Consider the following 26,817-nt stretch of genomic DNA (forward strand, 5'->3'; position numbering starts at 1 on the left):
ACTTTAACCTAGTGTTGTCAGACTTCTTACCAGGTACAGGTGAGTATAGAAACAGGAGAATTGAGAGACTAAACACATGTCTGGGAATCTGGTGTAGTAAATAGGGCATCAGATTTCTGACACATTGTGACCAGTTCTGGGTAAGGTGGGACCTTTCCAAGCCGAGGTCTACACCTGAACAAGGCTGGGGCTGGGGGAAACATCCTCACAGGAAGTTTGTTTGTCACAGCCTTGTTCAGGTTTAGACCCCGGCTTGTAGAGGTCCCTCCTTACCCAGTACTGGTTGCAATGTCTCAGAAATCGGATGCCCTCCCTCCCACTCCAGATTCCCAGTCATGTGTTTAGTCTCTCAAATCTCCTGTTTCCATACTCGCTTGCATCCTCACGGGGACGTTTGTTGCTGTAACAGAAACTTGGCTTAAAGAGTGGCAAAATTGGCAGCTCAACATCCATGGCTGAATGTTTAGTGGCAGGATAGGGAGGGGGAGAAAAAAAGGTGGAGGTGTATCATTATTGGTTAAAGAATCAATTACAGCTGGGAGGGATAATTATATGCTAAATGAAGCATCAAATGAGACCATATGGGCTGAGCTCAGAAACAAAAAAAAGAGGGGCAGCCACACTGTAGGTAGTTACAGGAGCAAACATGCACAGATTTTTTGGAAACGGAAACACGAGAGCAGTAATCACTAGGGACTTTCCCTAATATCAATTGCGATATGAACAGTGTGAAGGGTGGAGGGCACAAAAGTTTAGAACTGCATTCAAAATAATTTTTGTAGCCTGCGTGCAGCAAGTCCAATGAGAGGAGGTGCAATGCTAGATTTAGTCTAATGTAGCTGGGCAAGTAGATGAAGTAACAGTGGGGGAGCCATTTTGGAAATAGTGACCTTAATATAGCTTTATAGATTTACATCATTATGGAAAACGATAGAACAGGAAGAAAGACACATTTTAAAAAGCTGAGAGATAAGCTGGCAAGAGTGGAATGGATAAAGCTATTCGATTGAAAAAACTGTCAAATTAGGGAGAGGCATTCAAAGGCGAAATTCTGTGGAGGCCTTATAAACAAGGTCTCACAAAGCAATAGGGAGGTATTCCAAATCTATAGCCTGGGTGGTTATCCAGAAGCATACAGGCCAAATTAAAGCAGAAAAGGAAAGCTTAAGAAAGTCACAAAAGTTGTAATACTACCGAAAACCTTCAGCGTATAAAAAGTATAGGGGTGAAGTTAAAATGGAAATTTAGAAAGCAAGGAGAGGGAACAAAAGAAATTGGCAGGTAAACTCAAAGATAATCCCAAGATGTTTTACCATTACATCCAAAGCAAGAGAATAACAAAGAAAAATATGTGGCCTATCAAAGATTTACATGGTAACTTTTGGGTCTAATCAGAAGATATGGGCAGGGTTCTCAATGAGTACTTTGTTTCTGTCTTTACTGAGGAGAGGGATGATTTAGCCATTCTATTTAAATCGGAGTTGTGTGAAATATTACATACAGTAAGCATAGTGAGAAGGGAAGCACTGGGGGGCCATGCATCCTTGAAGGTGGATCAATCAAACCAGTGCCACATGGATTGATGAAAGAAGCTAGAGAAGAAATATCCAATCCTCACTTGATACAGTTGAGATTCTGGAGGCTTGGAGGTCTGTGGACATTGTACCATTATTTTAATAGGCGATAGGCGAGAAATTTATTGGCCCGTTAGTCTGACTTCGGTGATGGGCAACTTATTGGAAACAATTCTAAGAGGCAGGCTAAACTGTCGCTTAGAAAGATGAGGAGTGGGCAGCACGGTGGCCTAGTGGTTAGCACAGCTGCCTCACGGCGCTGAGGTCCCAGGTTCGATCCCGGCTCTGGTTCACTGTCCGTGTGGAGTTTGCACATTCTCCCCGTGTCTGCGTGGGTTTCGCCCCCACAACCCAAAAATGTGCAGAGTAGGTGGATTGGTCACACTAAATTGCCCCTTAATTGGAAAAAATAATTGGGTAATCTAAATTTAAAAAAAAAAGATGAGGAGTGATCCGGGTTTTGGTCAGGAGGTCATACTAACTTAATTGTATTTTTTTGAGGGAGTAAGAAGGAGGATTAATTAGGTTATGCAATGGATATTGTCTACATGGATTTCAGTAAGGCATTTGGCAAGGCCAAACATGGCACACTGGGCAGACAAGTGAGATCTCGTGGGATACAAGGGAAAGTGGCAGATAGGACCCAAAATTGGCTCTGACTGGAAACCGAGGGTAATGGGCGTTGGATGTTTTTGCAAATGGAAAATGGTTTCCAGTGGTGTTCAGTGTTGGGGCCTTTGCTGTTGTATATGTTAATGATTTAGACTTAAATGTGGGGAGCATGATGGACATTTGCAAATGACATAAAAATTGACCATGTAGTTGATAGTGAAGAGCACAGCTGAGAACTCCAGAATTATATCAATAGTTTGGTTGAGTGGGCAGAGAATTGGCAAATTGAATTAAATTCGGAGAAGTGTGATGTAATGCATTTGATAAGGGCAAATAAATCAAGGGAGTACTCAATAATAGGGGCTGGTTTAGCTCACTGGGCCAAATCGCCGGCTTTTAAAGCAGGCCAGCAGCACGGTTCGGTTCCCGTACCAGCCTCCCTGGACAGGCGCCGGAATGTGGCGACTAGGGGATTTTCGCAGTAACTTCATTGAAGCCTACTCGTGACAGTAAGCGATTTTTATTTCATTTCATTTCTTTTCATTTCATAAACGAAAAGACATTGAGAGGGGTTGAGGAAGAGGGAAACCTTTGAGTGCATGTCCACAGGTCCATGAAGGTGGCAGGACAGGTGGACAAGGTGGTCAAGAAAGCATATGGAACGCTTTCCTTTTACTGGACGAGATATTAAACCCAAAAACAGAGATGTAATGATGAAATGTTTTCAAACACTGGCTAGGCTGCAGCTCATTACCACTTTACAGAAGGACACAAGTGCTCTGGAGTGTGCTGAGGAGATTTACGAGAATATTGCCAGGTCTTGAAAATTGTAGCTTTGGGAAAAGTTTGAAGAGGCTTGGGTTGTTTTCCTTTGAACAGAGGGGTGACCTAACTTGAGGTGCACAAAATGCGAGTGGTCTAGACCGAAAAGACTTGTTACCATTAGCTAAGGGGTCAATTACATGTTTTAAGGTGGAAGGATTAGAAGGGAAATGAGGTAAAGATTTTTCACCCCAGGGGTGGTGAGCTTCTGGAATTCACTGCCGAGGTTGGTAGTTGAGGCTGAAACGCTCAACTCACTATTTTCTGTCTGTTACCTTTGACAAAGAGTCATCGGACTCGAAGCGTTAGCTCTTCTCTCCCTACAGATGCCACCAGACCTGCTGAAATTTTCCAGCAATTTCTCTTTCGTTTCATTTTAAAAATACCTGGATCTGCATCTGACATGCTGTAATCTGCAAGGTTACGGATCAGGTACTGGAAAATGGGATTAAAATGAGCGGCTTATTCCTTTTATCTTTTTTTTTTGGCTGGCGCACACACTGGACTGAATGGCCTCTTTCTGCGCAGTAAAGGTTTTATGGTGAAGCCTGGTAAAGGACTTGGCTATTTATCTGATCTGCGCATGCTCAATTTCTTTATTGGTCCTTTATGCCACCTACAAATAGTGCAAACGTGCATCTGTTTGCTGGCCTCCAGCTTCAGTTTACAGTCCAGTTTTGTTGAGAATGTTGAGTAATAGTTTCAGAAAAATGCAGGGTTTTTGTATGGTCAGCGAGATTGCTGTGGGTAAAATAACAATGATTTAAAGCAGTGTTCATTTAATACCTTGTGTAGAATACATTCAAAAATGCATCCTTTCTCCGCCAATGTTTTATCTAACACAATAAATGACATTGCCTTTCAGATCAACACCACGATTGAGGAAAAAGATAGAAGCAACCCATTTAGGTTTGCGAACATTGGCGTTGAGAAATTCCTTGAACTGAATTCAGAACAGAATCATGATGATTATTGCTTAGCCTATGTGTTCACAGACCGTGATTTTGATGATGGTGTCCTGGGACTGGCTTGGGTTGGTGCACCAGCAGGTAAAATTTGCAGCCATTGCTGTTTCCAGTAACTTGGATCCTTTGAATTAAATAGCAAAATGAGTAGCTGCTTCTGGCATGCACCCTGCTTTGACAATTGAAATGATCAAAGTATAAATCTTAGAAATTAAGGAGTCATGTGATAAATTATGCTAGTTTTTGTTGAAGAAAAATCTTATTTCTATTGATTTTAATTTTTCATAGGTTTAACTTTTTTAAGTAATGGTTTTTTTGCTGTAGCTTACTCAAGTCACTCGCTTCTGTTTTAATTTTTCTTAATTTAAATTAAGTTTGTAATATTGGGTTTCGATGCAGTAAAGATAACATGCTTGACGTTTTCATGTTCATTTAAATCAAACATGCAATTGTGGAAACCATCTCTAAAAGACCCCCGCACCCCTAATTCAAGAACAAAATGAACTACAATTATAACCCAGACGGGAAATTGAGTTTAACCGATATGCAAAAGAGAGAGAGCTGTTCTTTGCCAAGTATTTGTGACCATTTAGTGATGTATTGGACTTATGCCTCTAACTCATGAAAACATGGTGGGCAGGAAGAGATCCTTCATGTATCACGGTCGTGTACAGTATAATGAAATTGTTACACCACCCTTTGAAGCTTTAGTACATACTGCAACAAAGGAAACGGTCTGGCATATGTGAATGATGGGGGTTGATGCATTTTGCGATTGAATTGAAAGGCTGTAATCAGGCATCCTGAACCACAGCAGGAATCCTGGAGACAATCTTTTGCATGCCATGGTTATAAGGTGAAACTCAGTAACCTGTAAGTTCACGTGATTTAAATTTCTGGATGCTTTTTTCATATTGAACTGTTTCCATACTTTTGATGTATATGATTAGGTTATATTTGTAAACTGAATTGTGGCATTTCTTTCTCTTCTTACCTTTTTTACACCATGCAGCTATGCTAAAATGCCAAGTTCCTTGCATGTACTACAGTTTTCCCTGACCGGTGAGGAAGATGCATGGTAGCACAGTGGTTGGCACTGTTGCTTCACAGCGCCAGGGCCTGATTCGATTCCCAGCTTGGGTCACTCTGTGTGAAGTCTGCACATTCTCTCCGTGTCTGTGTGGGTTTCCTCCGGGTGCTCCGGTTTCCTCCCACAAGTCCCGAAAAACGTGCTTGTTAGGTGAATTGGACATTCTGAATGCTCCCTCAATGTCAATGACAAGATAATACATGGCTTAGAAAGGGTGGATGCAAAGAAACTGTTTCCGTTAGGCGAGGAGACGAGGACCCGTGGGCACAGCCTTAGAATTAGAGGGGGTAAATTCAGAACAGAAATGCGGAGACATTTCTTCAGCCAGAGAGTGGTGGGCCTGTGGAATTCATTGCCACGGAGTGCAGTGGAGGCCGGGACGCTAAATGGCTTCAAGGCAGAGATAGATAAATTCTTGATGTCGCGAGGAATTAAGGGCTACGGGGAGAATGCTGGTAGGTGGAGTTGAAATGCCCATCAGCCATGATTGAATGGCGGAGTGGACTCGATGGGCCGAATGGCCTTACTTCCACTCCTATGTCTTATGGTCTAATGTACCTGAACAGGCGCCGGAATGTAGCTACTATGGGATTTTCACAGTAACTTCATTGTAGTGTTAATGTAAGCCTACTTGTGACACTAATAAAGATTCTTATTATTTAATTGATTTAAGGTGAACTTCCGTTGACTGGTGAAGTAATGCGATTTCTCTCTTCCTCCATTACCTTTTCATCATTAGTCATGTGGAAAATTGTGAATCTATATCGTAGTGCTCAATGATAAATAAAATTATTCTGATTATTTTAAATTCTGGATGAATAAAAATTCAAATAACAAAGTTGCTCGGAACAGACACCATTTAACATTTTTGTCTCTGAATATGTTGAACCACTGCAGTATACCAGAACCCCATACATCCAGAAAACATATTGTCAAATATTTAGTTTCATAAAGTCAAATGACAATGGACATGCAGGAATAAACAGTAAGCCAAAGTGAGTGATGGGCGATTTGACAGACTATACATGCCCTCATGTTTAAACCACTGCACTTAGCCAGACCTCGTTCATTCTTTTAATACCTAGTAACTTCAAATTATGGCTTTTATAACTTGGCTATGTTCTCCCTCTCACTCTGAAGCCATTCAGTTTGTTCCATTGTACGAGTGCTTCTATGTTGTGCCAGAAAACAGTAGGTAATGCAGCTGCTCAAATCCCTTGACATGGCAAAAAAGGGGCCAGCAGCTCATACTTTTTTAAATTAACGTGTCAACAAGAAATAGTGCAGGCAGCAAACAAGTGCGCACAGGCAAAATAAAAATATCCTTTAATGGAATGGATGTGAATGACCATCCAAGCAAGTAAAATACTGCACAGGAAAACGTAGCCAAGAAAAGCAAAGCTCCTGAGATACCATAGAAGAGATTTAAAGGCATTTTTGGTTTTTCTTTTAAACGGAAAGGAAAGCCATTTACAGCTCCATTTGAAAGTAGAAAACCTGATATTGAAGTGATTTTGTTTTAAAGGAAATTGTATTTTTTTTATAAATTTAGAGTACCCAATTATTTTTTTTTCCCAAATAAGGAAGCAATTTAGCATTGTCAATCCACCTAACCTGCACAACTTTGGGTTGTGGGAGGTGGAACCCACGCAGACATGGGGAGAATGTGCAAACTCCACACGGACGGAGATTGTGTATTTATAAGGCCGTGAAAATGGGCGTATGACATCCAGGAAAATTATATGCAACAAAATAATGTATTTGCCTTCATAAAATATTATCCCACAGTACAATATATCCTTCCTGAGCTGCAGTACCTACATGCGATACACAAATTTTGTGGGTTTAGTGTCATTTGTATCCAAGAACAAACAGGGGGGGGGGGGTACAATATGGCTGTTGATTTTAAAAGATAAAACTAGCATTCTTTTGACATCACTGGTTATTGAAAGAACATTATTATTAGGAATTATTAGCTTTGCTGCACTAACAAGAAATGTAACCAGATTGCTGGTCACATTACAATCAGTTTTTATGGATGGATGGGCTCCCTAAATTGTGAAGAAATCTTTATTGTACACAATATCTCTCCTTGTGTCTCCATTTCTTTCACTGGATTGTAATCCAACAGCAATATGAAAATGGATGGCTTTTCCATAGACTCAGATGAAATTTTAAGTCCGAACATTTACCGTGCTTTTAAATACTAATCCAGTTATGCACTGTTTCTCAACGTAGGAAGCTCTGGGGGAATATGTGAAAAAAGCAAACTTTATTCTGATGGAAAGAAGAAGTCACTCAATACCGGAATCATCACTGTTCAGAACTATGGTTCTCATGTCCCTCCTAAAGTCTCTCACATCACATTTGCACATGAAGTTGGCCACAACTTTGGTTCTCCAGTGAGTATCAAACCAAATACAGCTTACAAAATCTATCAAATTTATTTCCTAATCATTTTCCTTGAAGTATCAGTGAATCAGTAATTAAATTGGTAGTGGAGCTCTCAAAAGTATTTCTTGCATTAAATTGGAAATGATGCCTTTCAAAATGACTGGAGTGTTATACAAGTTAACACAAACTGTTGTATCGTTAGTAAGAGAGTAAATATATTTTGAGTACATATACTTCAGTAACTGAATGCTACCGGAGTTCAGTTGTTTTAACCTGAGCTGATTCTTTCACATAATGTCTAATAACAGTCAACCAGAAATTTGATCCAGTAATAAAAATGCTGAAAATGCTCAGCAGGCCAGGGAGTATCAAGTTGATGACTTTTCATCAGAATCCTAACCTAGTATCTGCAGTATTTACTTTTCCTGAAAATGTGGTTCACCTCGGCTGCTTCCTCTGGGAAAGTGCTGCAGACTTTGCACTTTCTGTGGTCAGTTGTACAGGTCACACTTGTAGGTGAATCACTGGTGCAGAAGTTTTAACAAAATACTTTTAAGATGCTGCCTGTGGTAACTTGTTTTGCAAACATGCAATCAGGTGACCTGCGCTTTACCTATGTGACACTTTAGAAGTGAGTTGCATGTGTTGAGAGCAAAGCGTGCTTGTGTGTGTCTAAGAATAGTAAGCAATTAGGTTTTTGCCTACATTTGTCAAAAATATCTTGCTCTGCATCTAATAAGCGACCAATAAATTGACTATATGAATGAAACATTCCAAAGTAAGAAAATAAATGTGAGGATTAAGGTACAAGACTGTACTTGGTCAAATAGGGAGAAAATATGACTATTAATACTGCTAAAGAGACGGGAACCTGAAAGGGTGCTCTGATGACAACATGGACGTTTCTTGCCGCAACAAATACGAGGCCTGAAAGCAGAGAAATTAAGCCTTCAAAAAAAGAAGAATACTTTACGGTGTTAGAAACATCTACGCAAGTTTCAACGGTATTTTGGATGATGGGTAGAATGGGTGTCCCTAATAAATACAACATATAAGAGTGAATAGAATCTTGAGTTGAGGTCAGTAGAACAGGTTTATTGGGCAGGTAGGAGAAATGAGTATGGGGTTGCGGTTTTCATTTTGCAAGTTTTCCTTTTGCAAATGATAACAGTAGATTGTGTTAACAGCAGATTATGGGATGAATATGGAAGGAACACCAGAATTATTTGTTTGGTGTGTAACCCAAGTATTAGCAAGACTGAAGGATGGGGAAGTGGTGGAAAGAAGGATCCTTATTTTTTCATAAACTGCTGTTTCGACTGATAGAAGAATTTATGATTATATACCCGTCATTCCAAATCACTTTGCTTTCTTGATGTGCAGTAATGGTTATTTGGTACTGAAGCCAATTTTCCTCCAGTAATTAGTTAATTGCCAGTAAGTCTGATTTGATGGTCGAGGGATGAATGTCAGCCAGGGCACTGCATGAGCATCCCCTCTCTGGAAAACTGGAAGGTGGCAGTCCCTGAGGATTATACCAGAGTGTCAGGATTGTGCTCAAATCCTAAAATTCAGCACGACTCCACAATCACTTCAGCTTGGCTCAGTAGTTGAGAGTTCTCTGAGGGAGAATAATTGATGGGAATAGGTTAGTTTTGGAGACGTTAAATTGCCCAAAGAAATTGGCAGAGATACAAATGGCTGGAGGAAAAGCTTGAGAATAAGACTCGGTGGATGACTCGGCGCTTGAAGACACAAAGCACATCCAGTTGTCTACTGCACAGCATATTATTGATGGCAGGGTTAGCTTAAAAAAAAGTGTGCATATGGTAATAGGCAGATGTTGAAGGTGTGATTAATATGGGTGTGCATGTACATAGGCAATGCAAGGCTGTTTAGAAGAAATGTGTACCCAACGATGTCCAGATTTGAGAGACAAAGACTTTGTTCCCTTTGGAATATTGGTTGGTGGAGAATTAATAATGATTATTATTATAATAATGATTATTATTAGAAGTCATGTTAATAGGGAAATGGGGGGGAAATATGATGCTTTAAAATTGGAGAAATGCAGATCTTCTTTTCTACCCTTTACGCAACTCAATAATTTGAATTTTTCAGCTGATGTGAGACCTGGTGATGCAAGTTTAAAGATGCGCAGATAACAGTCATTGTTACCCAGGAAACGTTAGATGATTTAGAGTGTGGCCTAACAGCTGGGTAACACCAGAACCGGCTACAGCACTGACCCACCGCGACGCACCTGCCAAACTCTGCACCCTTTCCCTCATTTAGTAATAGGCTGGATTTTAAAATACTTACCAGAATACGTTACGGGTCCTGGCTCTCCCCCCCCCCCCCCCCCCCGCCCCCGACTCTACTCCAGTTACTGGTGCTGGACAGGTGGTGCTGCACTATCCATATTTTGTATTATCCGAGATTGGAAGATCCTGGAAGAAAGGGGCTCTTGCTTTGGGTGGAGAAAATCTTCATGGGCAGCTGCTGCTGATCGGATGATTTGGGCCATTTTTCAAAATAATGCAGGCAGTTCAAGAACAGTGCTGGCCTCTGATCTAGTTCCAACCATCAGCCTTTGTCAATTACCAAGAAACAACATGAGAAATGGTGTAACAAAATTCTTTTATTTGATAAAAGTTGAAGACTGCAGAAATGTATTAAAATTTGGAAGCCCAAAAGTAATTGGAGAAATAGCTTACATGGAATTTTATTTCACAAAAAATTGGGTCAGCTTTTTAAAAGTCCCCCTTGTTTATTGTGCAGTGGGTGTTGCTTTAGAAATGGTGGTGGCTTTTTGTTGGAACTTGCCCATCTGTTCTATTTATCACAGTGAACATGGGTACAAAGACTAACACTCCTGATTATATTACAAGCTGTGAATGAAATTTACCAGGCTATTGTTCCTATTTATCTCCTCAGCATGACTCTGGCTCTGAATGTACCCCAGGAGAATCCAAGTCTGGGGAACTGAAAGAAAAAGGCAATTATATTATGTATGCACGAGCTACATCTGGTGATAAGCAGAACAACAATAAATTCTCTACCTGCAGCATTAAAAACATCAGCCAGGTGCTTGACAAGAAGAGAAACCACTGTTTTGTTGGTAAGTATAAAACAGCAGCAGAACGGAATCGGTAAATTGCCTTTTAATAGTGCCGTTCTATACCAGTAATAAAATATTAGGTGTTACCCAGCTTCCGCCTGTAAGAAGCTAATTAATAATCCGTGGTGTTTTCATTTTTTCATTTGAGTTTGCTACTTTTGGACTCTGTTTTCAGCTAATGCAACATTCCTATTTCCATTTCCAAAACTGGGTCATGAATTACCCACTGTTGCTATTCAGTTCTGGTACAATGTTGTAAGTTCAGACGCAGCATCTGAATTGTTTAGATACTTCACTTATTAATTGAATCTTGATGCTAACTTAATTTTTTTCCCCGAAGAATCTGGGAAACCAATTTGTGGCAATGGTTTAGTTGAAGACGGGGAGCAATGTGACTGCGGTTACAGTGACCAGTGCAAAGACATTTGCTGCTATGATGCAAATCAGGCAGACGAGAAGAAATGCAAGCTTAGACCAAGCAAACAGTGCAGGTAAGCACAACATTTAAGCTGCTTGCAACATTGTGTTTGAATAGTTTCCTCTCTCATCTGCACAGAAAGCTGATGCTACATTCAGGGATTCGAGTGGAGTTGACTCACCTGTGAGGCTGCCGCAATGGCGGAACTGTTTTTATATGAATAGAGCTTTTAAAAAATATATATTTGCAAAAATTGGGAGCAGAGGGAAAGAGAAGGAGGATACAATTGTGATTTAAACTTCAATTTAAATTGTCAAGTGCCCAAGTCAGAAACAGCAAGAAACCTACAGCTGTAATCTGTCTTAAACTGACAGACTGTACAGATAGCAATCTAATTATATTGGAAAAACTGGATTCATTTTTGACCTGACCGGGTCCAATTCAAACAACTGAAATAAGTTAAATTCTTCTGGGATTTTAAGTTGTTGTAGCTATTCTAGCTTTTGAAGCTTAACATCCTGGGTTCCAGCTTTTGAGGTATTAGATGTCTAGTTCAATGGTTGTGTGTTTAGAAGGTTTCTCAGAGTTCAAACCAATTTAAAATTGTAAAAATCTGCCCACCTGCAATGCTGTGGTGAAGAGTTGGTTTAGTTTGGACGTTACATTTGTGTGTTTCGGTGGTATATTTATCTAATACAAGGACTAATGTGACAGTCGTCTCTGTTCAACATAACTGTGTTGTCATACCACATTTAACCTCAACGCTATTGTTTTCCTGCTACTGGTTATTTCTCAGACGGGCACTGCTTTTCCATGCTTTACCTTACAGTCTGACTGCTGTAGGGCGGAGAGCAGGTTACGTCTTCCTCTGTGAATGTCTCCCAAAGCAGAAATTGAAATAAACATCAGCCTTGACCTTTAATGATAATACAACATGGATTTCATTGCAGGAAAGTCTAAATTTACGCAGTTCAGAGTTTTTGTTGAAAAGTTAAACTTGCAGGCTTAAATAATTGAGCAAGCTGCTGAGTGTAGGTGGCCAATTTTTATCATCTTGTGCAGTATCGATACCCATTCTTTCATAAAACAAGAAATTAATTTACTTCATTGCTTTGTTTGAAGTTATACAGGGGAGAACATGCTGTGTTTAGCAGGTGAAAACAGCGATACTTGGGAATTGTCTTCACATTCCTATGGTTACATTTTTTTTTTAAACATTGAAGAATTGCAGTCACAAATTCCAGTTGATTAATTATGAAGTTCTGTCTTGATTTTGTTGTGACATTTTATCCATCTGCATCCTGGCTTCCCTTTTGAATCACATCTTAACTTCAATCGACTCATGATTGAAATACTGGCTTGGAACAGTTGCACGGTTTTCCTGTTTGAACTAACAGTAAAATGGAGGTGCATTGCAAGTCCACCATTTAAATTACTTCAGGGTAATCTCAACATGTTACAAAACAGCTTGTGGTGCTCTTTGTGTTCTTGTACTAACTTCAATAATATTCTGTTCAGTGGAATTCATTTTGAAGAGTGAAGAGCTAAATGGGCATTTTCCTTTATTTTCATCTTAAAGTATTAAATGAATTTTGATTCTTTCGGGTATCTTGGAAATAGTTTTTGCAGTGGCAAAATAAGCCAGTAAGCAAATATAGTGAAGTTAATTCTTCTTTAGAATTTACAAATGTTCGATGTGGCACAGACAATTTTTAAAGAAATAAATTAGAATTAAAAATATTTTTTCTGTTGCCATTTTGTTCTAGCCCAAGTCAAGGACCATGCTGTACCAGAGACTGCCATTTTAAGCCTTACAATGAAAAATGCCGTAATGAGTCAGATTGTGCAAAGGATGGGAAATGTAGTGGTGGAACTGCTCTATGTCCAACATCGGATCCCAAAGACAACTTTACCCTTTGTAATCGGGGAACCCAAGTGTGCATTAAAGGAGTAAGTAGCCCATATTGTGTGTCTGCAAATGTATATAAATCCTAATCTGAATGTATCTTTGAGCAGTTCGAGCTGCAACTTTTGAAGACAATGTTTAGGTATATAGTTGATGGAGTAGAAATGTGAATAAACTGCTCACTTCATTCTTTTTAGTATTCAAGTAACTTTACAAACATTTTTCCTGAAATAAGTGATCCATAAATTTCAGTACGCAATCCAAATAACATTTGAGTAGTTTCCACAGCTCTCCTCTTAAAACCAATTTTTGTCTAAAATCTAAGCAACATGTACAGTGCAAGAATTATTTCCGTCTCTAGTTGAATCCATTTGCTTATCGAGGAATTGCTGTTGTAATTTACAAACATTTAAACTTCATAATATTTAATTCCATCCTATTTTTTCCCCCTGCCGCCCAGCAATGCTCTGGATCAATCTGTGAGAAGTACAGCCTTATGGAATGCACCTGTACAAGTACTAAGGATGAAACCCAATTGTGCCATGTTTGCTGTATGGAGAAACGTAAGTGCTGTGTGATATTTGAAGATGATAAAGAGCCCAATTTTCAGTTAGTGATGGACCAAACTTGATTCAAGTGGACGCATTACATTGTTCAGCTGCTGGTTCTGTGAAGTGTTTAAAATGGGGCATCATCATCAGTAATGTTCTGCCCAAAGGCAGGCCCTTGACTATCAGTCTTTCCATGTTGCCTATCCTGTGCCAGTCTTTCATTTGCCATAACTTACTCCCATTTTCAAACCATGCATCTTTTTTTTAAATAAACATTTTATTGAGGTATTTATGGTTTTATAACAAGAACAGAAGAAACAGTGTACATACAAATATAAACATAGTGCAAAAACCGTCTTCCTCCCTCATAGGCCCCACCTTTTCTAATACCCTACTCTGAACTAAACTAAACCCCAACACCCCCCACACCACCTTCTGCTGACGATTAATTTTCCCCAAAGAAGTCGACGAACGGATGCCACCTCCGGACGAACCCTAACATTGACCCTCTCAGGGCGAACTTCATTTTCTCCAGACAGAGAAAGCTAGTCATGTCAGTTAGCCAGGTCTCCGACTTCGGGGGCTTTGAGTTCCTCCATGTAATAATATCCGTGTCCGGGCCACCAGGGAGGCAAAGGCCAGAACGTCTGCTTCTTTCTCCTCCTGGATTCCCGGGTCTTCTGACACCCCGAAAATCGCCACCTCTGGACTCAGTGCCAGTTTTTAACACTTTGCACACGACCTCTGCAAACCCCTGCCAGAATCTCCTAAGCTTCGGGCATGTCCAGAACATATGGACATGGTTTGCTGGTCCTCCTGCACACCTTGTGCACCTATCTTCGACCCCAAAGAACCTGCTCATCCAGGCCACTGTCATGTGAGCCCGGTGAACGACCTTAAACTGTAACAGGCTAAGCCTGGCACATGTTGTGGACGAGTTGACTCTACTCAACCCGTCCACCCAGAGACCATCCTCTATCTCTCCTCCTAACTCCTTTTCCCACTTGTGTTTCAGCTCCCAAGTCTGCATTTCCTCTGACCCCATGAGTTCCTTGTAAATGTCCGAAACCCTCGGATTGCAGATTGGAGACCAGACCGATGCTCCCTCTGCTCCCACATGTTTCCTCCATTGCCCCCAGACTCTCTGGGCTGCCACCACCATAGGGCTGGTGGACTCCCAGGCCGGCGGGAACGGCAGAGGCGGCGTTACCAATGCCCCCAAACTCATGTTCTTACATGATGCCGCCTCAACTCGCTCCCACACCGACACACACACACCCCCGCCGCCCAACAATAATTACTAAATTTCGGCAGTGCCAGCCCGCTCTCCCCTCGACTGCGCACCAGCATCCACTTTTTTTGCTCGCTGGGTCTTACCCGCCCATACAAAGCCAGAGATGACCCGTTTAAAGAAGGACCGTGGAATAAAGATGGGGAGGCACTGAAACACAAACCGGAATCTTGGGAGGACCTGCCATTTTAACGGGAACATGTCCCACCTTCGGAAATCTTCCTTCATTTGGTCTACTAGTCGGGCCAGATTTATCTTGTGTAGCCATTCCCATTCCTGCGCCACCTGGATGCCTAGGTGCCGAAAGCTTCCCCTACCACACTAAATGGCAGCTCCCCCAATCGCCTCTCCTGCCCCTTTGCCTGGATCGCGATCATCTCACTTTTCCCCATGTTCAATTTATAACCCGAAAACCAGTCAAATTCTCCCAGAATCCTCATAATTTCTTCCATCCCTTCTAGTGGGTCCGAAACATTGAAGAGCAGGTCGTCTGCGTATAGCGAGACTCTGTTCCACCCCTTCCCGGACCCTCAAGGCTCTCAACGCAATTGCCAGCGGTTCTATGGCCAACGCAAACAGCAGCGATGAGAGGGGGCATCCCTGCTTCGTCCCCTGGTGCAGCCTGAAATATCCCGATGTCAACCTGTTCGTCCGTACACTCGCCGCGGGAGCCTGATAGAGCAGTCTAACCCAGTCGATGAAGCCCCATCCAAATCCAAACCACCCCAGTACCTCCCACAGATAAGCCCATTCCACCCAATCAAATGCCTTCTCTGCGTCCATTGTGACCACTACCTCTATGTCCCTACTCTCTGGGGGCATCATAATCACATTCAGCAACCTTCTTACATTGGCTGCCAACTGCCTACCCTTAACGAATCCCGTCTGGTCCTCACCAATCACGTCTGGAATGCAGTCTTCAATCCTAGAGGACAAGATTTTGTCCAACAGTTTGGCGTCTATGTTTAGTAGGGAGACCGGTCTGTAGGACCCACATAGCTCCGTGTCCTTATCCCGCTTCAGGATCAATGAGATAGTGGCCTGTGACATCGTCGGGGGAAGCACCCATTGCTCCCTTGCCTCATTTAAATGTCCTCATCAGCAGAGACCCCAGTATCCGAAAGAACTTTTTTATAAAACTCCACTGGGTACCCGTCCGGCCCCAGGGCTTTACCCAACTGCATGGCCTTCAGCCCTTCTGCTATTTCTTCCAACCCGATCGGGGCCCCGAGCCCTTCTACCAACCCTTCCTCCACCTTCGGGAACGTCAGTCCTCCAAAGAATTTCCTCATCCCCTCTGGGCCAGCTCGGGTTCCGACTCATACAACCTGCTGTAAAACTCCTTAGGACTTCGAGTGGCAGTTATGCAGCAGTAAGCCACACATTTGGAAGCTCCCGTTTTAAAGAGATTTTTCGGCTCTTTTGAGAGCCCAAAACGGAAATTTTTCGACGTCTCCCGGTGGGGGAAGGTGTGCTGAACGACTTTCCCTGCAGTCCATGACTCGAACTCGGAGTGGAAAGGTGGAAAAAACAGCAGAAGCTCCTCAGAAAAAACGGGGGAAGGGATCCAAGATGGCCACCGACAAAGCTCCAGAGGAATGGAGACTCTGGGCCCAGAAACAACAAACTGATCTCCTGCGCTGCTTTAAAGAATTCAAGGATGAAGTACTGAGCTCTCTGCAGGAAACAAACAGAAGGCTGTCAGAGATTCAGTCCACCCAGGGTGCTGCCATCAAGAAGTTGCAGACGCAGGCCATTGAACGAGAGGAGGAGGCCGTGGTCCTCGTGAGTAAGGTGGAGGGGCACGAAGCACTCCACAAGAAGTGGCAGGAACGCTTTGAGGAGCTGGATCACCGCATGAGGCGGAAAAACCTGCGGATCTTGGGCCTTGCAGAGGGGCTGGAGGGATCGGACCTGACAGCCTATGTGGCTGTAATGCTGAATTCGCTAGTGGGGGCCGGATCTCTCCATCTGCCCTTGGAGCTGGAGGGAGCGCACAGGGTGCTGGCCAGGAGGCCCAAGGAAGATGAACCCCCGCGTGCGGTGCTGGTGAGGTTCCACCGGTTCAGTGATTGGGAGTGCGTGCTGCGCTGGGCCAAGAAGGTGAAGAGCAGCAATTGGGAGAATGGGGTAGTGCGGATCTACCAGGACTGGAGTGCGGAGGTGGCTAAGCGGCGGTCCGGATTTAATCGGACGAAAGACGTGCTTTATAGAAAAACGATAAAGTTCGGAATGTTGCCGCCCGCGCGCCTATGGGTAACTTATTCGGACCGGCATTATTATTTCGATTCCCCGGAGGAGGCGTGGGCCTTCGTGCGGACGGAGAAACTGGACTTGAACTAGGGGTTGGGGGTTGCGAGGTCGGCTGTAAGATATTAGTGCTGGATTCTGCTGTTGCTGTGTTCTCTTTTTCTTCTGTTGTTTTCTTCTTGTTTTAGTACTTTTGCAATTTCGATATGGTTATTTACGGAGGGGTTGTTCTGCTATGTTTTTGTTTTTGTGCTGTGGGACATTGTCTGGGCTGTGTATCTTGAGGGGAGGGTCGGGGGGGTATGTTGTATTCTATGCCGGACTGGGGGTATGGAGTGGGGCTGATATTTGGGAGCTGCGTCAGAAGGGTGTGGTGGGGCAGTGCAAAAGCGCGGGCTTTCCTCTGGTTTCCCGTGCTGCGGGGCTGGGGGGTGGAGATGGTGACGGGGGAGGCGGGGCCTTAACTGGTTCTTCCCCGCGCTGGAGTGGTGCCAGGAGGGGGGATAGATTGGGGGATGATCCCACTTCGGGAGGGGTCGGGCTATTGGCGGGAGTTTCCGGGGTCAGCAGAAGTTAGCTGACCCACGGAAGTACAATGGAGGACGGTTCGCGGCTGGGAGGGTTCCTAGCCTGGGGGGGGAAGGGAGGGGGGGAAAGGGGAATACCGGGTTGCTGCTGGTAGGGTCAAGAAGGAGCTGGTGGGGGCTGGGGGGACAGAGGTGAGGGGTTGTCGCTATGGGGACGGGGTCGAGCAGGGGGTGCTGGCCTGGGGCGGGCAGTCAACGGGCTATGGCTAGCCGACGGGGGAGGGGAGGGGTGGGACGCCCTCTGATCCGGTTGGTCATCTGGAATGTGAGAGGGTTGAATGGGCCGGTGAAGCGGTCGAGGGTACTGGCTCACCTGAAGGGGCTAAAGGCGGATGTGGCAATGCTTCAGGAGACCCACCTGAGGGTGGCGGACCAGGTCCGCCTGAGGAAGGGATGGGTGGGGCAGGTTTTCCACTCTGGGTTGGATGTGAGGAACCGGGGAGTGGCGATTCTGGTGGGGAAAAATGTGTTGTTTGAGGCATCGGAGGTGGTGGCGGATAAGGGGGGTAGGTATGTGATGGTTAGGGGCAGGCTACAAGGAGAGATGGTGGTACTGGCTAGTGTGTATGCCCCAAATTGGGACGATGCGGGCTTTATGAGGCGTATGTTGGGACGGATCCCGGATCTGGAGGCGGGAGGTCTGATCATAGGGGGGGACTTTAATACGGTGTTGGATCCTTCACTGGATCGGTCCAGCTCTAGGACGGGTAAGAGGCCGGCGGCGGCCAAGGTACTGAGAGGGTTTATGGACCAGATGGGTGGGGTGGATCCATGGAGGTTTGTAAGGCCGAGGGCACGCGAGTACTCTTTCTTCTCCCACGTACATAGGGCCTACTCTCGGATAGATTTCTTCGTGGTGAGTAGGGGACTGATTCCGAGAGTGGAGGAGGCCGAGTATTCGGCCATTGCAATCTCCGACCACGCTCCGCATTGGATAGAGTTGGAGATGGGAGAGGTGCAAGACCAACGTCCGTTGTGGCGGTTGGATGTTGGGTTGTTGGCGGAGGAGGAGGTGTGTAGGAGGGTCCGGGCAAGTATTGAGGGGTACCTTGAGGTGAATGATACGGGGGAGGTTCAGGTGGGGATGATCTGGGAAGCCCTGAAGGCAGTAATTCGTGGGGAGCTGATATCCATCCGGGCACACAGGGAGAGGAGCGAGAGGAGTGAGAGGGATAGACTGGTGGGAAAGATGCTGGAGGTGGACAGGAGGTATGCAGAGGCACCAGAGGAGGGACTGTTGGGGGAGAGGCGCAGCCTGCAGGCTAAATTTGATTTGCTGACCACTAGAAAGGCGGAGGCACAGTGGAGGAAGGCACAAGGGGCAGTGTACGAACATGGTGAAAAGGCGAGTAGGATGCTGGCTCATCAGCTCTGTAAGCGGGATGCGGCTAAGGAGATTGCTGGAGTGAGAGACAAGAGTGGGAATGTGGTGCGGAAGGGGGTAGAGGTGAATGAGGTCTTCAAGGACTTTTACGGGGAACTGTACCGGTCGGAGCCAACGGGGGAGAGGGGGGGAATGAAGAGGTTCCTCGACGGGCTTTCTTTCCCGAAGGTGCAGGAGGAGAAGGTGGAGGGGCTGGGTGCGCCGATTGAGCTGGAGGAGCTAGTTAAGGGGATCGGGCAGATGCAGTCAGGGAAGGCACCGGGGCCGGATGGGTTCCCGGTGGAATTTTATAAAAAGTTTGTGGACCTAGTGGGCCCCTTGCTGGTGCGGACACTCAACGAAGCGTGGGAAGGGGGGACTTTGCCCCCGACGATGTCACGGGCACTGATGTCGTTAATTTTAAAGAAGGACAAGGACCCCCAGCAGTGTGGTTCATACAGGCCCATATCTCTCCTCAACGTGGATGCTAAGGTGCTGGCAAAAATCCTGGCCACCAGGATAGAGGACTGTGTGCCAGGGGTTGTGCATGAGGACCAGACAGGTTTTGTGAAGGGAAGGCAGCTGAACACGAATGTGCGGAGATTGCTGAATGTCATTATGATGCCGGCGATTGAGGGGGAGGCAGAGATAGTGGTGGCGCTGGATGCGGAGAAGGCCTTCGATAGAGTGGAGTGGGGGTACCTATGGGAGGTGTTGGGGAGGTTTGGATTTGGTGAAGGGTTCATTAGATGGGTAAGGCTGCTATATGAGGCCCCGATGGCGTGCGTGGCCACGAATAGGAGGAGGTCGGAGTACTTCCGGCTTTACCGAGGGACCAGGCAGGGTTGCCCCTTGTCCCCCTTGTTGTTTGCACTGGCAATCGAGCCGCTGGCGATGGCATTGAGAGATTCAGAGAGGTGGAGAGGCTTGGTGCGAGGTGGAGAGGAACATAGGGTGTCGTTGTATGCCGACGACCTGTTACTGTATGTGGCGGACCTGGTGGGAGGGATGCCGGGAGTGATGGAGTTACTTGCCGAGTTTGGGACCTTCTCAGGTTATAAATTAAACTTAGGTAAAACTCCTTAAACGCCTTATTAGCCCCTGACCAGGTTCCCATCCCTGTCCCTTACTTTCCCGATCTCCCTGGCTGCCATCCTCTTTCTGAGCTGCTGCGCATGCATTCTGCTGGCCTTTTCTCCATATTCATAAATCGCCCCCCTCTCGCCTTCCTCAGCTGCTCCACCGCCTTCCCTGTAGTCAACAAGCCAAACTCCGCCTGTAGCCTCCGTAATTCACTTAAAAGCCCTGACTCTGGGGTCTCCGCATAACTCCTGTCGATCTGTAGTATTTCCCTTATCAGTCAGTCCGTCTCTGCTCTGCCTACCTTTTCCCTGTGGGCCCGTATCGAGATTAGCTCCCCTCTAACAACCGCCTTCAGCGCCTCCCAGACCATTGCAGCTGAGACTTCCCCTGTGTTATTAACTACCAGCTAGTTCTGGATACATTTCCCTTCCCGCCCACACACCACCTCATCCGCTAAAAGGCCGACATCCAATCTTCAGTGCGGGCGTTGGCCACCCTCCTTGCTCACCTGTAGGTCAACCCAGTACGGGGCATGATCCAAGATCGTGATCGCTGAATACTCCGTGTGCACTGCCCCCGTCAATAAAGCCCTGTTCAAGATTTAAAAAGTAAATCCGGGAGTACACTTTGTGCACGTGTGAGTAGAAGGAGAACTCCTTCACTCTCGGCCGCCCAAATCTCCATGGGTCCACACCCCGCCCATCTGCTCCATAAACCCCTTTAGCTCATTTGCCATTGCTGTCCTGCCTGTCCTTAAGCTCAAATGGTCTAGCCCCAGGTCAATGACTGTGTTGAAGTCGTGCCCCCCCCACCCACCCACCCACCGACCAACTTATGCGAATCCAGATCCGGGATCTTCCCCAACATTCCCCTTATGAACTCCACATCATCCCAATTTGGCGCATACACATTTACGAGGGCCACCGGCAGCCCTTCCAGCTTCCCACTTACCATGATGTAACAGCCTCCCACATCTGCAACTCTTCTTCCCGTCTCGAATGACACTCGCTTGTTAATCAGGATCGTGACCCTTCTAGTCTTAGACCCAACCCTTTCTTAATCTAATCTGATCAGTTACCCTAAGGTGCATCTCCTATAACATTGCGACGTCTGCCTTTAGTCCCCTCAAATGCGCGAACACACGTGCCCTCTTAACCGACCCATTTAGCCCTCTTGCATTCCATGTGATCAGCCTGGTTGGGGGGCTTCTCGTTCTCTCTCTCCCCCCCCCCCCCCCCCCCCCCCAAGCCGATCAGCCATCACCTTTTTTGGGCTAGTCTCCAGCTCAAGTCCCTCCCCCGTCAGCAGAACAGTTCTCTCCCCCCCCCCCCCCCCCAAACAACAGCACTATGCAAACAAACCCCTTCAACAAGCATAACATCTGCTCCCCCCACTGTGCATCCGTGAGCTAGCCCTCCCAGCTAGCCTGGTGGCCCCCGCCCAGGGAGCCAAACATATTCCCACCTATCCCCCTCCCCACTCAGACACACACATGCAAAAGCAAGCAATCCCAACCCAATTGCCCGAAAGAAAATCAAAAACAAGAGCCAACATCTGAAATTCACACCTCCATCCCCCATCAGCGCAAATGCAAACTTTAACTCACAGCTCTGCAGCAGGCCCCACATCAACACAGGAGGCATTACAGATAACGTCCAAAAACAAAAACTTTTTTAGCATGAACGCTGCAGCAAAGTTCAAACACCTCAGTCCGTTACCAGCCCTTACCTTCCAGCAAAGTCCATCGCTTCCTCGGGCAACTCGAAGTAAAAATATTGCTCCTCATAAGTGACCCAAAGACGGGCTGGATACGGCAGTCCAAACTTAACCTTCTTCTTGAAAAGGTTTGACATTATTTGGTTGAACCCTGCCCTTCTGGCCACGTTCGCGCTCAGGCCCTGATATATACGCAGAATGCTGTTCTCCCACGTACAGCTCTGTGTCTGCCTGGCCCACCTTAGAATACACTCCTTGTCCAGGTACCTGTGATATCTCACCACCATCGCCCTTGGGCGGGCGGGGGGGGGGGGGGGGGGGGGGGGTCCAGGGGGTCCCCTATACACAGCTTCCTCGCTAGTGCTCTGTGAGACCTGTCCACCTCCAAGGGTCGGGAGAACGTCCCACCCCCCAGTAACTTCTCGAACATGCCTGCTATATATGCTCCAGTGTCCGCTCCTTCAGATCCCTCCGGGAGACAAACGATTCTCAAGTTCTGCTGGTGGGATCTATTCTCTTGAACCTCCACCCTCTCCTGGTGCCTTTTCTGTTGGTCTCCCAAAATCTCCACCTCCAACTCCACTGCTGTTTGGTGTTCCTCCTGCTCAGTCAGTGCCTTATTCACTTTCTGGATCGCCCGATCTTGAGCATCCAGTGTAAGTTCCAGCCGCGCAATTGATTCCTTAATCGAATCCAAGCATTCCTGTTTCTGCGTGGCGAAGCCCTCCTGTATGAACTGCATCAGCTGCTCCGTCGACCGCTGGGTCGTCAAGCCAGGACTCTGGTCGTCCGCCATGCTTTCTCCCGCTGCAGCCTCAGCCCAAGCCTTCTCTGTTCACCTATTTCTTCCTTTGCAAGCTCTCCTGGTCCGCCTCTCCATGCACTGATGTAGGATTCCTCTTCACAATTGCATCCACCATCAATTTTCTGACAAAATTCAGGGAAAAAGGTCCAAGGGTCTGACCCGAGCAGGAGCCTCCAAATGTGCGCCCTACTCCTTCATAGCCGCCACGGGAAGTTCCCAAACCATGCATCTTCATATGCTCTTACTTTCTCTCCTTTTTCCTTGAAATCTTCCCTCCATAGCATCTCTTACAAGTCCTTCTCCTCTTTAGATGTGTCCTACCCAGACTTTCTGCCTGTTCCTAATTACATTCAGTACAGTTCTTGGTTTGTTCAGTCTTCATAGCACTTCATTTATTACTTTTTCTGTCCAACTGATCCTTTCTATTCTTGTCCAAACCCATAATACAGCGCTATTTAGTAAGTTGATCTCCCCGTTCCATGAGTTCCAGTCTCGCATACACAACACTCCCAAGTCGAGCTTCGCAAGTCACTTCTCGAGTTATTTATTGAACTTTCTGGTTGGCAAGTGTACTCAAATATGACCTTTCCCATTGCAATTATTCTTATTCCTCTGTTGCACTCCATCTGCAGGTATTATGCTCTCTAAATACTTGAATTCTTGTACCTATTCTAGATCTCCTTCACTCAAAGTGTGAATAATTCTTCGGGATTTTGAGATATGCATCACTTCGGTTTTGCCAATGTTTGCTTTCATTTCAAAGTTCATACCTGTAGTTACTCATCTATCTTCTAGTTCTTGTAATCCTCTTCCTGTGTTTGCGTCAAATGCTTTGTCATCCGCATATCTAACTGATGTTGCCATTTTCCCCAACCCCCAGCCCCACAATCTTAATGCTAGATTCTGTGCTTTCACATGCTTTTTTGATCATTGCTTCTGTATGAACATTGAAGCAGACCAGCGATAAACAATATCATTATGGAACCCCTCTTCCGATTACACATGGTTCCCACTCTCCCTTGGCTACACTCGTTGTTGCCGTTTGTCTCTTGTACAGATCTCTTACGATTCATCTATCTCTCATAAGTTGGGTGGCCCAGTGGTGCAATGGTTAGCACTGCTGCCTGACGGTGCTGAGGACCTGGGTTCAATCCTGGCCCGGGGTCACTGTCCGTGTGGAGTTTGCACGTTCTCCCCATGTCTGCGCGGGTCTCACCCCCACAACCCAAAGATCTACCTGGTAGGCGGATTGGCCCCTAATTGGAAAAAAAAATAATTGAGTACTCTAAATTTACTTTAAAAAGAGAAAAAGAAGTTCATACTCGACAGTCAACATGGCTTTGTCAAGGGCAGGTCGTGTCTGACAAATTTAATTGAATTCTTTGAAGAGGTGACGCAGGCAGTAGATGAGGGCAGTGCTGTATATTGTAGTGTTGTATATTTGGACTTTCAGGAAGTATTTGATACAGTGCCACATGGCAGGTTGCTTAGCAAATTAGAAAACTTTGTGATTGATGGGTCTTTGGTAGTATGGATTAGAAGTTGGCTAAGACAGAAGATACAGAGGGTAGGTATAGATGGGCATTTCTCAGACTGGAGACGAGTTTAAAGTGATGTTACCCAGGATCCAGTGTTGGGATCCTTGCTTTTCCTGATTTATATCAATGAGTTGGAGATGGGTGTTCAGGGCAAAATCTCTAAATTTGCAGATGAGACTACGGTGGGGAGAATAGTGAATTATGTGGAGGATGCTGAGCGACTTCAGAGGGACATTGACAAATTGGCCAAATGGGCAGACACCTGGCAGATGAATTTCAATGCAGCGAAATGTGAGGTAATGCATTTTGGTAGAAGAAACATGGGGAGACAATACAAGCTCAATGGCACAACTTTGAGTGAGTACAGGAGCAGAGGGACCTCTGGGTTCAAGTGTGTAATTCACTGAAGGTGGCCAGATAAGTTGAAACAGTTGTTAAGAAGGCTTTTTTTTCTTTTTTTTTTAAATAATTTTTATTAAGATTTTTACAAAATATAAACATCACAACAATATTAACAGAACAACCGCGGTAAAAACCCAAGAACAACACCCACCCAACTTCAAAGGCAACTGCAAACAAAAGAAAAAAACACCCAAACAACAAAAGGGAAAGAGATAACACCTGCCACATCCCACAAACCCATGTACACAGTTCTCCCTCCCACCGATCCAAACCCCCCCCCCCCCTCCCCTCCCCCGGGTTGCTGCTCCTGCCGGCCTATTTCCCTACCGTTTCGCCAGGAAGTCCAGGAAAGGCTGCCACCGCCTAAAGAACCCTTGTACTGATCTCTTCAGGGCAAATTTCACCTTCTCCAATTTAATGAACCCCGCCATATCATTGATCCAGGCCTCCATGCTTGGGGGCCTCACATCCTTCCATTGGAGCAAGATCCTCCGCCGGGCTACTAGGGACGCAAAGGCCTCTTTCGCCTCCTGCACTCCCGGCTCCACTGCAACCCCAAAAATTGCGAGTCCCCAGCCTGGCTTGACCCTGGATCCCACCACCCTCGACACCGTCCTTGCTACCCCCTTCCAAAACTCTCCCAGCGCTGGGCACGCCCAAAACATATGGGCGTGGTTCGCTGGTCTCCCCGAGCACCTAGCACACCTGTCTTCGCCCCGAAAAACCTACTCATCCTTGTCCCAGTCATGTGGGCCCTATGCAGCACCTTGAACTGTATGAGGCAAAGCCTCGCACAGAAAGAGGAGGAATTCACTCTCTCCAGGGCATCCGCCCATGTCCCCTCTTCAATCTCCTCACCCAGCTCCTCTTCCCATTTCCCCTTTAGTTCCTCCACCGAGGCCTCGTCTACCTCCTGCATTACCCGGTACGTGTCCGAAATCCTCCCTCCCTCCAACCCACACCCCGGGAGCACCCTGTCCCGCACCCCGCACGTGGGGGCAGCAAGGGGAACCCCTCCACCTGCCGCCTGGCAAACGCCCTCACCTGCATGTACCTAAACATGTTCCCCGGGGGGAGCCCCAACTTCCCCTCTAACTCCCCCAAGCTCGCGAACCTCCCCTCCACAAACAGCCCCCCGTTGTTAAGAAGGTTTATGGGATCCTTGGGTTTATAAATAGAGGCATAGAGCATAAAAGCAAGGATGTGATGCTACACCTCTACAAATCATTGTTCAGACCACATTTGGATTATTGTGTTCAGTTCTGGACACCTTATTAAAGGAAGGATGTTAAAGCCCTAGAGAGAGTGCAGAGGAGATTTGCTGAAAAGATACCAGGAATGAGGAATTTTAGATACAAGGAAAGATATTGGACATGTCCTCCTTGGAGCAGAGTAGATTAAGAGGCGACCTTATTGAGGTATTCAAAAATTCTGAACAATTTTGAAAGGGTAGAGAAGGATATTCTGTTTCTACTAGTCGGTAAGTTGGGGGGGTCAGGATTTCAAGATCGTCAGGGTGGTGCAGTGGTTAGCACTGGGACTGCGGCGCTGAGGACCCGGGTTCGAATCCCGGTCCTGGGTCACTGTTCGTGTGGAGTTTGTACATTCTCCCCGTGTCTGCGTGGGTTTCACCCCCACAACCCAAAAATGTGAGGTAAGGTGGATTGGCCACACCAAATTGCCCCTTAATTTGGAAAAAAATATATAATTGGGTACTCTAAATTTAAAAACAAAAGGATTTCAAGATGGTCAGCAAGAGAGCTAGGAGTGAGCTGAGGAGAAACTTCTTTACTCAAGTTGCTGGGATTTGGAATGTGCTGCCTGGGAGAGTGGTGGAGGTGGATTCCATAGGAGGTTTCAAAAGAGATATGGATATATATTTGAAAGTGATTAAATTAGAGGGCTATGGAGATGGGGCTGCAGAACAGGACTAGCTAGGTAGCTCTTTCGGGAGCCGATGCAAATGGCCTCCTTCTGTGCTGTAAAATTCTATGAACTTTACAAATCTGAACCTTGCAATACAGATCCTCAACTCTACCACACAACTGGAGGGCAGTACTGAGTCGCCAGCCTTTCTTGTGTAAAACCTTCATATGCCTTGTGCATCACATGGATGTCAGTATGCTGGTCTTGCCAACCGCACTCGTATCCCATGAGTAAATAAATAAATTGTACTTGCTATATCTTCGGTTTTGATGTTGAGCTGCCTCGGTTACTTAAGGGAACTTAATGTATTTTTGTGGACCACAGCAAATTTTTGCTTAATGGATCTGCAGTTTGGTAATGTTACAGAAAATGCAAAATCAAGTCAGTAAATTAGCTGAGGTAT

The 26,817-nt window shown here is 45.6% G+C and overlaps 1 protein-coding gene across 1 annotated transcript in view; it reads left to right on the forward strand.

Annotated features, from left to right (window-relative positions):
• The window catches only part of adam10a (ADAM metallopeptidase domain 10a), a 184,851-nt gene that overhangs the window by 145,263 nt on the left and 12,771 nt on the right, over positions 1-26,817 (forward strand). The window contains exons 8-13 of the mRNA XM_038812909.1: positions 3,874-4,057; positions 7,302-7,465; positions 10,395-10,578; positions 10,919-11,069; positions 12,763-12,946; positions 13,363-13,465. Of these exons, the coding sequence (XP_038668837.1) occupies positions 3,874-4,057; positions 7,302-7,465; positions 10,395-10,578; positions 10,919-11,069; positions 12,763-12,946; positions 13,363-13,465 (970 nt within the window). The remainder of the gene's footprint in view (positions 1-3,873; positions 4,058-7,301; positions 7,466-10,394; positions 10,579-10,918; positions 11,070-12,762; positions 12,947-13,362; positions 13,466-26,817) is intronic.

This window comes from Scyliorhinus canicula, chromosome 12, assembly GCF_902713615.1.
Source record: "Scyliorhinus canicula chromosome 12, sScyCan1.1, whole genome shotgun sequence".
Lineage (NCBI taxonomy): Eukaryota > Metazoa > Chordata > Chondrichthyes > Carcharhiniformes > Scyliorhinidae > Scyliorhinus > Scyliorhinus canicula.